Source organism: Mustela nigripes, chromosome 10, assembly GCF_022355385.1.
Source record: "Mustela nigripes isolate SB6536 chromosome 10, MUSNIG.SB6536, whole genome shotgun sequence".
Lineage (NCBI taxonomy): Eukaryota > Metazoa > Chordata > Mammalia > Carnivora > Mustelidae > Mustela > Mustela nigripes.
This window is the reverse complement of record NC_081566.1, coordinates 49,553,652-49,567,262: the sequence shown is the minus strand read 5'-3', so window position 1 is coordinate 49,567,262 and position 13,611 is coordinate 49,553,652. Positions and strand designations below refer to the sequence as shown.

The 13,611-nt window shown below is 35.9% G+C and overlaps 1 protein-coding gene across 4 annotated transcripts in view; it reads right to left on the bottom strand.

Annotated features, from left to right (window-relative positions):
• Positions 1–1,916: 1,916 nt before the first annotated feature.
• Positions 1,917–13,611, bottom strand: part of BRINP3 (BMP/retinoic acid inducible neural specific 3) — a 399,028-nt gene continuing 387,333 nt past the window's right edge. For 3 of the 4 annotated variants that reach the window (XM_059413324.1, XM_059413325.1, XM_059413326.1), the window contains exon 9: positions 1,917–3,383. In XM_059413324.1, the coding sequence (XP_059269307.1) occupies positions 2,267–3,383 (1,117 nt within the window). In that variant the 3' untranslated portion in view covers positions 1,917–2,266. The remainder of the gene's footprint in view (positions 3,384–13,611) is intronic. The other variant, XM_059413327.1, reaches the window with a different exon arrangement.

Genomic DNA, 13,611 nt, shown 5'->3' with positions numbered 1-13,611 from the left:
TGCTGATGATTGATTTTGAATGACAAATTCTGGTTTTATTTAATTGTTCGAGTGTACTGTGAAAGTATCTGTTTTCTAATGACTTAGACCTCAAATTTGTGGTTCTTGTTTTGCCATAAGCCTTTACACATGATGAGATTAAATACAGAAATAGGATGTTTCATTTAAAGCTCAGTGATATAGTGAAAAGAGAACAGATTCATCCAGAAAAGTCTGTGTTGGAATCTTAGTCTTTCAACATCTTGGTTTGTGATTTTGGGGAATTTGACAAACCAGGCTGAGCCTGTTCTTTGTTTTTTTTTTGTTTTGTTTTGTTTTTGTTTTTTTCCCCCCACCAAGAAAGTGGGTATAATAATCCATAACCTAGTGTCGTCAGAATTAAATGAAGATAATATCTGCTATGATATAAGAATTATGGCATTTAATAATTATATGTATTTTTCTATTGTATTATCTATAATAACAGAGAAACTGGATAAAAAAGAAAGAAAATCAGCTTTCAAATACTGGGTGGAAAAATAATCCCTTGTCTATGGTAAGTAGAAAAAGTCTTTGTTGTCTGAACTGTCCACTTGTTCTAAAATGCTTTGGAATCAGGGATGCCTGGGTGGCTCATCAGTGGGATCAAGACCCACATCACTCCTCCTGCATGCATGTTTTCTCTCTCTCTCTCTCTCTGACAAATAAATAAATAAACTCTTTTTAAAAATAAAATAAAATGCTTTATAATCAAAAACAAGCAGCCCAAGAATCTAGAATGTCTGTGTAATGTTTTTGTCATCAGTATTATTCATGTCATGGGTTCCTTTCTCAGTGCCCAAGAAAAGATTCCATGACCCCCAACAAGAAAGCTGGGCTGAACAGTGTATTTGTTTCAATTACAAGAAATGTTTATGAAATATATAGACAAAAGCTGAGTGATAAATATCATAACACACTTTACAGATACATCCATAGAGCTAAACAGAAATGTCATTTAAATTTCTAGCAAAAAAGTACAAATTACATGTCTATTATTATACCATGGGTAATATGGGAACTCAAATTTCAAGCCAAAAATCTCAACTAAAATCAATTTTATATTGAATGAGTTTGGTCTTCAAAATTTATTTTAGTAGTAGCTTCTCTGAGGGAAAAAAAATTCCCTCCCTATCTACACTTGAATTACTTATTTGATTAATTACTTTATACCAACACATTAAAACTTGTGAATTTTAAAAATGTTACTTTACTGGGGCACCTGGCTGGCTCAGTTGGTTGGGTGGTTGACTTTGTCTCAGGTCATGATCCTGGAGTCTGCTTCTCTCTCTCTCTCTCTCTCTCTCTCTCTGCTCCCCTCCCCTCCTCATGCTCTCTCTCAAATAAATAAATAGAATCTTAACAAAAAAATTAATTAATTAAAAATTTTTTAAAATGTTATTTTACTGACTTTGGTAAAGTGCTAGAATAACTAGGTTTCCAGTATTTGAAATGAAAATGATTGTGCAGAGTATGCTGATTATTGGTTTAGAATTGGGAAAGAAAAGGAAGAAAAAGGAAGTTTCTAAGGAAATAAAAGGTTTACTTTCTCCATCATGGGCTTATAATCACAATAGCTTTTTTTGTTTGTTTGCCAGAATGTTCTCATATTTAGGCAGGAAATAGTTTATCTGCTTATTTTAATAATGACAGTGTCTGTAGGAATGATTTATGAGCACAAGTAATAGAGGTACCACCGGCATTGTGTTGTTGACCATAACAATTTCAACTGAACACTAAATATTCTACCTAGTTGGGTTTTCTTTAATGGCTATTGAAGGGGACCTTCAAATGTTTCCATTAAAAAACTCTTGGTGAATTTTCCCCAGGTTCTAACAAGCTATATCAAAATAAAACTCATTTCATGGAAAAAAGGAATCCCACAGCACTTCTTTTTAATAACTGTTCAGCTACAAAATTTTATTGGTATCTTTTTATGTTCCCTCTAGAGGATGTAATGCACAAAAGCATTGCCACGGAACATATAAAATTACAAATGAAATTTATTGTAAAAAGTAGAATGTCTTCTAGACTGGTGTCAGTATTTATTTCATTCATAAACCAAAACTGCAGTATAATATATTCATTGTCAGCAAGTTCATGTGTGTAAATTGCCATCCAATGTTATTGACTGATATAAGACAGATATTGAAAAGACAATTTAAATGTACTCTTCCAAACATAAACTGTTCCACAAAAGCACTGTAAAAACTCCTTCAAGATTTTGGGTTGTGCTTGACATTTATGGTTAACTACATAATTTGGTCGTGTCATAATCCACTGTGTTTGGCAATTTGGCATTAAACGCCTGCAGAGCAGATTGGATCCTCACCACCTCGCTGGTAGACAGCTTGAGTCTATGACGAAGCAAGCAAGAGAAAAGATCTAGACGACGCTGACCAGGTGGGGAGAGTTTATTTACACGGTCTCTTATCTCTAGAAGTTGCAAAAGTGCTGAGTCCTGGGATCCCTGAGTATAGGGGTAGTCCAGCTGCAAAATCAAGTCCCGAATTGCTTCAGGGTCAAAGTGCATGCTGTAACCAAACACTTGAATGTTATTGATTTTCATATAACCCAGGTTCCGGGAAGGGTCAATAAACTCCAGAGGTTCGTAGTAAATGCTCTCATTGCCATTGGGGCCGCTGGACTTGATGCGACTCCTCAAGTAGATGTGCACCGTCTCAAAAAATGTCTTCCATTTGTTGCCCAGAGTCAGCGACCAGTTATAGCACTGCAGCGGGAGGTCCAGCTTAGTCCGCTCCCAGTCTGGAAAGCTGTTTTCATTCACAGGCATAAACCAGCTCTCGGAGTGGCTGCCTCCGAAGGGATTGATGTAAACGGCCAACACTGGCTCCAAGGTGCTGTTTTTAGTTAAGCAAATCTGTAAGGAGAGACCCAAGATCATATGGACCAGACTCGACTTGTACTTGTTACTCTTCAAGGTGAGGAGCATCCGCTTACGCCAGGAGGGGTCAAACCAGCTATTGAGGCGCATGTCGTTGCTGATAAAAATGGCATGGACTTCTATTCGTCTGTCCGTCTTCTGCAGCAGGTATTTCATCTCGAGGTCTTGCAGGTCAGTCTCAAAGCCAATATAGTGATCGGTGGACTCAGCGACCTCGGGCTTGCAGAGCCCCTGGCTCAGCATGTAGCCCGTGTTGCAGGTGCCACAGCGAGTGCGGTTGTCAGGGGCGCAGGTCAGGCAGGCGGAGGCGTCGCCCACCGTGCAAGGCAGGAACGCGGTGCAGACCACCTGGTCATTCGGGCAAGTGCACGAGTGCGTCTCTTCGGAAAAGCTGCCCAGGAGACCATTCTCGTTGCAGTAGAGAAAAGACTGGATGCGAGTGAGCCAGTAGGTTGAGGTTCTAGAAATACAAAACAACACGAATCTATATAAATACAAGGATATATTTTGTGTGTGTACTGCAATAAAATTAACTTTAGCTCCGAAAGCCTCACTATCATTTCTTAGGTTAGCTCCAGTTGTTTGGATAAAAGATCCAGACAGTTTATAATTGAAAATAGATACATTTTATATAATATTTATGTATGTTATATATATATATATATGTATATATATATATATATATTAGATAATTTTTTTTCATTCTTCATTGCACAAGGCCAGATGTGGATATATTTGATTTGAAATGAAATCTGGCACAGACTACCTTCTGATGAGATTGCTTGTCATTTCGCTAGGGTACTTGGAAGCTGATTGTGAACATAATTGGGTCAGTTATTGTTTTGAAATGCGAACCAGCAATAGGAAATAAAAGTGATATTATCACAAAATATCTAGAGTAGAATTAGAGCGTATAAATGCTGACTGCTCATTCATTTGCTCTTAGCTGCGTAAAGCACTAATGTTGCAAGAAGCCAAATAGAGAGTAAAATAAAAATGAAAGAAAAATAAACAACTTTAAAGTGTCAATCGGTGTATTTAAATAATCAGGTTTTATCAGTATTGACCGAACAAGTACCCACTGAGAAGGAAAATATTCTTAAAACATGCTTGACTTTATTCTTACAGGCTGCTCAAGAAAATTGTTGAAAATATCTTGTTAAAACCAACTACAAGTTGTTTTAATAAGGGTTAAGTGTGTCCGTTTAATGTGTTTGATTTGAGTCATTAACGTTTTTCCTTATTTATGCCCAGAAATCAGGCTAATCATGAGGCAAATGTAAGATTTTTACTTTTCACGTTTTGCCCACATTATTCAAACTCTTTTGGTGAGTTTAAAATCTCAGCAAAATAATGAAGGAAAAATTGTGTGGTCCGGTAACCAGGTAATTCTTTGTTTTTATCACAGTGTATGATCATGGAAGAGCTGAAGGGCATCTATAACGTGCCATTCTCTTGTGTGGAATAGCAATATCTTCCACACTGAGTTTTCTGAGAAATAGTTAGGCTCAGACTCTATGCGTGTGGCTAGAATATTGCACAATGTATCTATTTCTGATATTCTTATGCCTTTCTGGTGTTCATTATTTAGTACCCATGAGATTTTCTGTGAAATGTGTCTATTACGCTCAATCCTTTACACTTGAACACTGTTGCTGTTCCAAAGACGTTGTATATGCAGAATACTGGTAAAACATAGGTATTAATCTGTCTAATAATCTGTCTAATCTGTCTAAATAACCAATAAAAACATTTCAATGTCCATAACACTATTTGAGCTCTTTATATTACATATTCATTTCTGTTTCCTGCCCATCCTTACCTTGAAATGCAACACACTTTTTTTAAGTGAGTTCTTCCTTATTTTCCCAAATAAAACCCATAACTCCTTCCTTCTCTCTCATGGTGCTTACTTATTCTTTTTTTTATTTTTTAAGATTTTATTTTTATTTATTTCACAGACAGAGATCACAAGTAGGCAGAGAGGCAGGCAAAGAGAGAGAGAGAGAGGAGGCAGCAATCTCCCTGCTGAGCAGAGAGCCTGATGTGGGGCTTGATCCCAGGGCTCCGCGATCATGACCTGAGCTGAAGGTGGAGGCTTTAACCCACTGAGCCACCCATGCACCTCATACTTACTCTTTTCATGGTACCTTTTTCACTTAAAATTTTGTATTATTCTGTATCTACTTGTTCATACTCCATTTATCCTATTAAATATAATATCCAGCTTGCCAAAAGGATGTATGCCTGTTTAGTGCTATGTGTCCAGTGCCAAGCAGAATACCAGGAGGCCACAGCCCTTTAATGTTTACTGAATCTTGACTCAAATCCATATAGGAATTAAAAGACATTTTCTCAATAAGTGTAATTTTGAGTGAAAGTTAAAGCCCTAAAAAGAACATTTAAGATGGTTGTAAAGTCCCAGGTCTCAAGTTACACAACATACACTTCGACATTTGCACAATTAAATGTATAGAAAGTTTTTCTTTTCCACCTTCTCTAAATGTAATTTTTTTGTTATAGACCCAGAAGAAAAGAAAAACAACAACAACAATAAAATTAAACCAAACCCAACCACAGCATAAAAGGTCTTCCTCTTAATTATTTCTCACACTGAAAAACACTGGCCAGAAATGCGAACCTACTAAATTCATTAGTAACTTTCTCTAGATTCTTTAAAAATAAGTTCTGGGAAAAACTCTCCCAGAAGCACACTCAAGGGTGGTGAAATATCAATTGTGTGAGGCTCTTGGGCACTTTGGGAGCTGTACATCTGCATATGAGTCTCCCTCTAGCTCTGGTTGTTTCCTCTCCGTAGAATAAATGTGCAAAAAGCTTCCTTCGGTGGTGCATGAAATAACTTGATTATCTCTGTATTCAATTTAGACATATAGAAATTACTACTGATTTTTAATCTGCAGTTACTAATGTATTTATTCTATCACTTTTCTCTTTCACAGGCTATTAATGTCTATCTTGGCTTCTTTCTCTCTCTTTCCTCTCTCCTTTTTTCCTCTTCTTTTTTCCTTCCTTCCCTTTCTTGCCACCTTCTCTTTCTTCCTTCCTTTCATTTCTATGTTCTCTTATCCCTTCCCTCAACCCTTTCTCTCTCTCTCTCTCCTCTTCTGTAACTCTATTTGTGTCTTTCTATGATAAAGAATATAAAAGATATATCCTATCCGGATTGAAAATTATATTTTCTTCCCTGAAACCAAAGCATAAATTCTCTGAGCCAATTCATCTTTCACTGTAAGCTCTAATCATGTTTCCAAATCATAAGGACAAACAAAAAAATGAAATAAATAGACCTAAGGCTAAAGACAGAGCTCACAAAACTAGGGCCCTGTAGGAAGAAGCATTTGGACACTTTAGAAAAGCAAGGGCTTTTTCAGCTTTCAATCTCTTCCAATCCTTTTCACGTCCCCACAGATGCATTACTGAAGGAATACGTTTCAGCTTCGTGGGTTTCAGCTTGTCATGTATGAATATTGATAACTTGGCACACTGCCAAAGCTCCTGTACCCTGGGATAGCAGGGCTAGTGTGTAGATTTTCTTCTTTTAGGCTTCTTGTCCTTTCTCCCCCTACTACCTACCTTTTGACAATTTTATACTGTATTTCATAAGTAAGGAATAGATTTTTTAAAGGAAAATTAAATGCAGCAATCAGTCTTTGCTTTCCTTTTTGTAAAATCTTGGCTAAAGCAGAGGAGTCAAACATGGAGAAGGGAACCCCTCTGGATTTTTCATTTACCCCATTATGTGGTTTTATTTTTCCCAACAAAGTTAAGTAGAACTGATTTTTTTCTTTATTCTAAAGCCTTTTAAACTTATTTTAAATAGTCAAATTGTTAAGAAACTTTATAAATTCATTTAACTAATGTAAAATTAATAAAAATCAAAAGTAGGCCTGTATTGAGTATTTAACGCTGCTTCCTTTTAAATCTAAATATTTAAAGAAAGTAGTACCACATTTGTTTTTTTTTTTAATTCCCATCTACAGCTTTTATTCACACTCATTATTTGTTGTCTCCTCGGGCTAAGGCTAGAGGATACGATGTCAGTAGATGTACTTCTGGCAAGAGGTCTTTTGTTGCTTTTTATCAAGCAGGTGGCATGGTTCATGACAGCTACTTAATTGCACTTTGATAAATATTTACTAAATGAAGTAAGAAAGAAAAGAAGAAAGAGGGGAGAGAGGAGCAAGGAGGGGCTAGAGACAGAAATTAGAGTGAAGGAACTGCGGATTATGAGAGAACAGAAGACAGAAACAGAAGACAGAATTTAAAAGGCCATTGACATGCGGTAGCGCCTATGATATGGAGCACTTCAGGAAGGGGAGGAACTCCCTTATCTATCAGGAACAGTTTGGATTTTGGAAATAATTTTTACAAAGGCTTTTATGGGGTGGTATTAAAAAGAGAAAAGTGCCTTCCAGAGTTAAGTTAAAATTTAAAATTTAAGTAACATTGAAGCTAAAGGCTGACAGCATGTGTACATTTGAGGGATCACGTGGCTTGCCCACTTGGGAACTTCACACAGCTGTTTAACCAGTTGTCTCCCTTCAGTCTGTAACACTCTCCGTGTGTAGAAAGCCTGATCTTCTCCACAGGATACACGTCCTGTGAGCATCAGGAGAGGCCTAGACTAGAAGATGGATACCTGACTTCTGGGCTGGACTCTACCTGGTAACCTGGGACAGGTCACTTAGCCTCCTTAACTTTGAGCAGAGTCAAAGAAACAGTAGTTCAGAGTTTGGATTTTCTTGACCGTGAGGAGTGGTGGTAGCTTTCTGAACCTTCATGTGCCCATGTGTGACTTCACTTGCCGATTTCTGTCAGGGCGAAATGGTGTCACATAGAAACCCCATCATCGCTGTCTCCCATGTGGTGGTTATTCATAAGGAAACAGTGTGAGTGAAATGTTTGTCTCTAAAATGTTCCTGTTATTTAGAATATCAACTAAGACATGGTCTTATTCTTATAGTTTTGAATGATGTTAACTGTGATTCGTGAAACAGATTCCTGGGCCTCCCTTCAGAGATGCTCTAAGAATTTCGAGGAGTAGGGCCCAGGAATATGCAATCTCAGAGGACATTATGTACACATAGGCTGCAAGGTTCCTATGTAAGAAAACTGACAATCCAAATAGTGCCTAGGGACTCTTAATACACCATCTAGCCATCAGCATGTAAGCATATGTTCAGAGAAGGTAGATAAAAGTTACAATTTCTGTGGAGAAGCATCAGCATCAGATGGCTTTGAATTAACATGTGAGGCTCTGTCCCCAATGTGTACACTACAGTTTGCGAACCCTACACTAGAAAATTTGCCATGTGTTTACATTGAAGAACAAGGCAAATGCTAAAGCCTACCTTAATAAATGAATTCTACGTTGCTACGGTAATATTAATTATTTAGTGACCACCTCTCATGTCATGGGCCAGCTACTTTGTATTCAATATCGAAAATTCTTCACAGGAGTTTCCAAAGGTAAACCTCATTTTAAAATTTTAAAAATACTGAGGTTCATTTTTTTTTTTTTAAGATTTTACTTATTTATTTGACAGAGAGACACAGCAAGAGAGGGAACACAAGCAGAGGGAGTGGGAGAGGGAGAAGCAGGCTTCCCACCGAGCTTGATGGGGGGCTCATCCCAGGACTCTTGGACCATGGCCTGAGCCTAAGGCAGCCACTTAATGACTCAGCCACCCAGGCACCCTTGAGGTTCATTCTTTTAATGACTTTCTCAGTTGCATATATGTTAAGTAGGACCATGTAGACATACTCAGAGAATCAAACTTAAATATTTTTTTAAATGTGGTTGAAAGTATGGTTGCATGGGATCATGAGAAAAAGTACTTAACAAATGACTTTAGGAAAATACCCATAGATTACTATTAGCTGGACAGCATCAAAGATAAAATGACTTTTAATTTGATAAAAATTACTTTTAATTATGATATAAAGTTTAATTTTTTGAGTGACAGTATACTCTATTGGCTTCAATCACTTTTGGGGAGCCAAATGATCAACTTTGAATTTTATTTCATTTACCTCATATATACTGGGAATAAAATATAGGTTGTTGTTATAAATTAAAACACAATTTCAGGAAAAGCAGTTAAAAGGGTGCCTATGAAATAAATGAAAATGCTTATTTTTATTATTACTATTGTTACTACTGTTATCTTTTTAAGGAAATATCACTGCATGTAGTTCCTTTAATACAAATGTTTTCCCCTCGAAAATTGAATATTTTTATTTTACTTACAATTCATGCATTGCATGCATAATATCACACTGTATTTCTGAATTTTATCTTTACCAAAATATAGTTATTGATAACACAGTCAAGACTATATTTAAATATAGTCAAGACTATATTTAAAAGTACACATGTGGCCTCTTTGTGATAGTTTTAAAACTCTAAAATGTGTGTTAAGACAATATTGCTTAAATTCAGGACATATATTCTGATGTGTAATGGTTTGCACTGAGGTATTAGAACATATGTTGATACAAAAACAATTACTTCCTTTCACAGTTAAATCCTCTCTGAGCACTAATAATCTTATTTCAAAGGTCCCTAATTTCAACCTTCTAATCTTTTATTGCTCTCCAAATCTGTGCAATGTGGATCCAACTTTTAAAACCTAAACAATATAGTTTCAGTATCTTTTTGAAGTTAAATATCACTCTTTTGAGTAGAGCATTTCATTTCAGCCTTCATCGGTTTGTGTTTCTCCGACTCTAATACTTTAAACTAAATATGAATTTGGGATTAAGTGCCCAAAGCTATTTAAACAATCTAAAGCTGATTATTAGCTCAGCCCCAGAGAAATAATGCCAAATAAGATTCTAGGACCCACCCTCTTCCAATTCTGCTGCTCTGACCATCCCAGCCTTGACAAAGTGGCCTAGGGCTCATGGTGACACCCCAACACGTAATACTCTCACTCTTTCTTTCTTTCTTTTTTGTTTTTTAAAAGATGTTTTATTTATTTATTTGACAGACAGAGATCACACGTAGGCAGAGAGGCAGGCAGAGGGTGTGGGGGTGAAGCAGGCTCCCTGCTGAGCAGAGAGACTGATGTGGGGCTTGATGACCTAAACTGAAGGCAGAGGTTTAATCCACTGAGCCACACAGGCGCCCCTCACTCTTGAGAACAGTTTTATACCTCAAGTAAGCGAATGTCATTTTCAAAGTTCCCTCAGTCCTGAGTCTCCCAAGGAACCATCTCTATACTACATGTGTATATAGATACACATCTATAGATCTATAGACACATACAGATACACACTTTAATTCGAGTATTGACTAATAATTTTGGCTTGAATGTGAAGGAAGGCAATGAAAAAGGGAGTGAAGCAGTTGAAGAGGAGGGTAGGTTATATTTTAAAGACGTTATTACCTGGTAGTTAACGTTCACTGAGGTTTTATCATGAGCACATTTAATAAGCATTATTTATTTGTTCCTCTCAATTCTCATTACTCCTTGAGTAATGATGCTTAGTACCCCAATTTATAAAGGTGAGGGCATGCCTTTTATTTATTTTTATTTTTTAAAGATTTTATTTATTTATTGGAGAGAGAAAGAATGAGAAAGAGAGAGAGCATGGGGGGGGGGGAGGGGTGCCCAGAGGGAGAAGCCGACTCTGCTGAGCAGCGGGACTGATGTGGGACTTGATTCTGATCTCCAGGATTAGGACCTGAGCTGAAGGCAGTTGCTTAACCAACTGATCCACTCAGGCGCCTCAAGGGCATGCTTTTTAAAAAGCTTAAATAACTAGAACTTGTTCAAAGTCTAACAGCTAGTCGATGGTAGAACTGAAAGAAGATCCTTGGTCTTTATGACTCCCAGTGATTGTTTTGGACATGACATCAAAAGCACAAGCAACAAAATGAAAAATTAATAAGTAGGACAACAGCAAACAAAAGGTTTTAGTTGAACTGATTTGTGACACACTTGGTTGAGTGGCATACATGGACAAATCTGCTTACTTCTTAGAGAGCGACTGAAACGTTTTGTCCCCAAAGATGCTGCCTCTGATATTATAGTTCAAAAAATCAAAAGATACATTTTTCTTCTACTTTTGACATAAAATATGAAAAGAGACAGGTCAACATTCAGTCTGTGAAATGAGAGGCATGCAAAAATGAACACAATTATGTTTCTCTAAGTAAAGAGAAGATATTATCAAAAGAACACCAGCATTTTCTTAATTAGAGTGCACATTTAATTCTTGTATTTAGTATGTGCAAATTCAGCTAGTAAGTGGTTCTTGCAATTGATAAATACTGACACATACGCAATTATTTCGCAAAGACAGGTAAATCTGGTCTCTCCTAAATACATTCATAACATCCTGGCTTTTATCCACCATAATGTTCATTACACCAAGTCATTATTACCAAATCATCTGTCTCTCTCATTACATTATACAATCTATGAAGAAAAATATGTATTTGTTTACTTCGCTATTTGACTATAACGATGTACTCAATCAGTGTATCATGTTTATACTTCAATCCCCCATTACAATGTTCTAAACCGTTATTGGTCTTAAATGTGTGCATTATGGATCCAAATTTGAAAATTTAAATAATATAAATTAGGAATTTAAAATATTTATAAAGAGACCATTCTATCTTTCACAGGTGTATTCATCTCTGATCCTATACCTCAAACCTAACATAAATTTTATAAAAGTGAATAAATTAGTGAAGAAGAGGAAGCTGGAAAAGAAAATTTAAGACTAAATTGAAAATGTCCTCATTATTGTTGTTCTTGTTAATATTTCATATGGCTTTCTTGATTTCTAGTAAGTGATGAACATTTTTAAAAATTGTCTTATTTTCACATTTTTTTAAAGTATGTTTCATGACCAATTTCTTATCAACTTAGAGAAGATCAATAAAATGTTTAACTCTATCATGTGAATACTTTAATCAATTTTAATGCTTTTCTAAAACTAATAAGAATACCATTTACATTTAAAGCATAATTTTAAATTTAAATAAATAAAACATAATTTGTGCAAATCTGAGGTCCATCTATTTTATACCTGTGAACACTACTATGGCATGAGCTATCTGTGATATATTTACCTTGGTCTTAGAAACATCCCTCCAAATAGATTGTCTCCAAACTTGCCATTTTCTTCTTTCATGCTACAATCATCATTGTTGTCTACAAACATGGATAACAGCTTATCCCTTTGTGCCTCAAGTAAAGCAAGAACCTGGTTTCTAGAAACCTTGTACCTACTCTCTTCATCATTTTGTTACATTGGTGTGCTAGCACGATTAGCAAGCTAATCTTAAAACTGATCCATTTCTAATTGTATGTCACCTTTATAACTTTCGAAGCCATTCACAAACTGATAGCCCCTAGCTTTCAATGCTTGATAAAGTGTATTCTCCATTTAAACTGTCCCTGTTCCCCTCCCTAAAAATGTGATGCTCAATTCCAACTACATTGAATTTTCTTCTTATAGAATTGAATGTCCTTTCTCTTCTGCTTAATGTGTTCAGGATGCAAATTGAATCACTTTTCCTCTAAACAGTCTTTTTTTTTTTTTGATGACATAACTTAAAATAACTAAATTCCTTGAATGAGTGTATCAGATATCTATATTCCTGTATTTGTAATTAAACTATGTGTAGCCATATACTGTGGTTTAATAGATTCTTATCTCATTATTTCAACTAATGTATACTATTCATGATAATATCTGTAATTTCTTACATGTTAGTTTTCTTAATTAGAGTATAAGCTCTTCAGAAAAAAGAAAATGCCTGTTATTCCATTGGCATTTCTAGAGATCGACAAAATGCCTTCCTGACACTTCCAAATAAAACTGCTCAGTCAAAATTGAATTATGGACTTATGTTTTTGGAAGATGTCAGAGAGAATACCCTTAAAAACCCCTCAATGCAAAATGCCAAGAAATTCTGGCAACACCTATTTTGAATGCATTGTAGGATGGAAAGAAAGATGTAAAACTTCACAGGCTGAAATTGAAGTAAAAGAACAATATGAAAGAAGGCATGTGTGCCTGATCTCGAGTTTGGGGTGGTCATCTTGGGTATCAGAGACAAAGTGTGGCACACTTAACAGTAAGAAGTTGAATTGGAGACCCACTATATTTGCAAAGACAGACTCTGTGCATTGAAGGGGAGTCAGCTTAAAAAAAAAAAAAAAAAACAGCAGCAAAAACAACCAACATCTAGAAAAGGAAGAGAGCAAATTGAACGTCTACCCTGACCTTGCTGTTTGTAGAAGGGAGAGTGCATGATCTATAAATTCAAAAACAGGAATGAAAATAATTATTTTAAAGTGCTCCAAAATTGTTGTAAGGTGGCAAAATGAAACATACATTTTCTAGAAGAATGTACATTCTGCAAAGTACTTGAAGAATCAATATAGATAAAAATAATTTTGACCATGAGCTCACAATCAAAAAAAAAAAAAAAAAAAAGCACATGAGGATGTGGTAGTTTTTATTTGTGATTGTTTTCACCTTTATACATTATTTTCTCCCTTCTCCATGTTGGATGGCATGGCCTAGAATCACAATACTACTTTTACACATATTTTCAACTCCCTGCTTCCACTTGAGGAGAACTTAACCCTGATTATCTGGATAATAAGTGACAAGAAGATGGGCAAAATCTTTTTATGTCT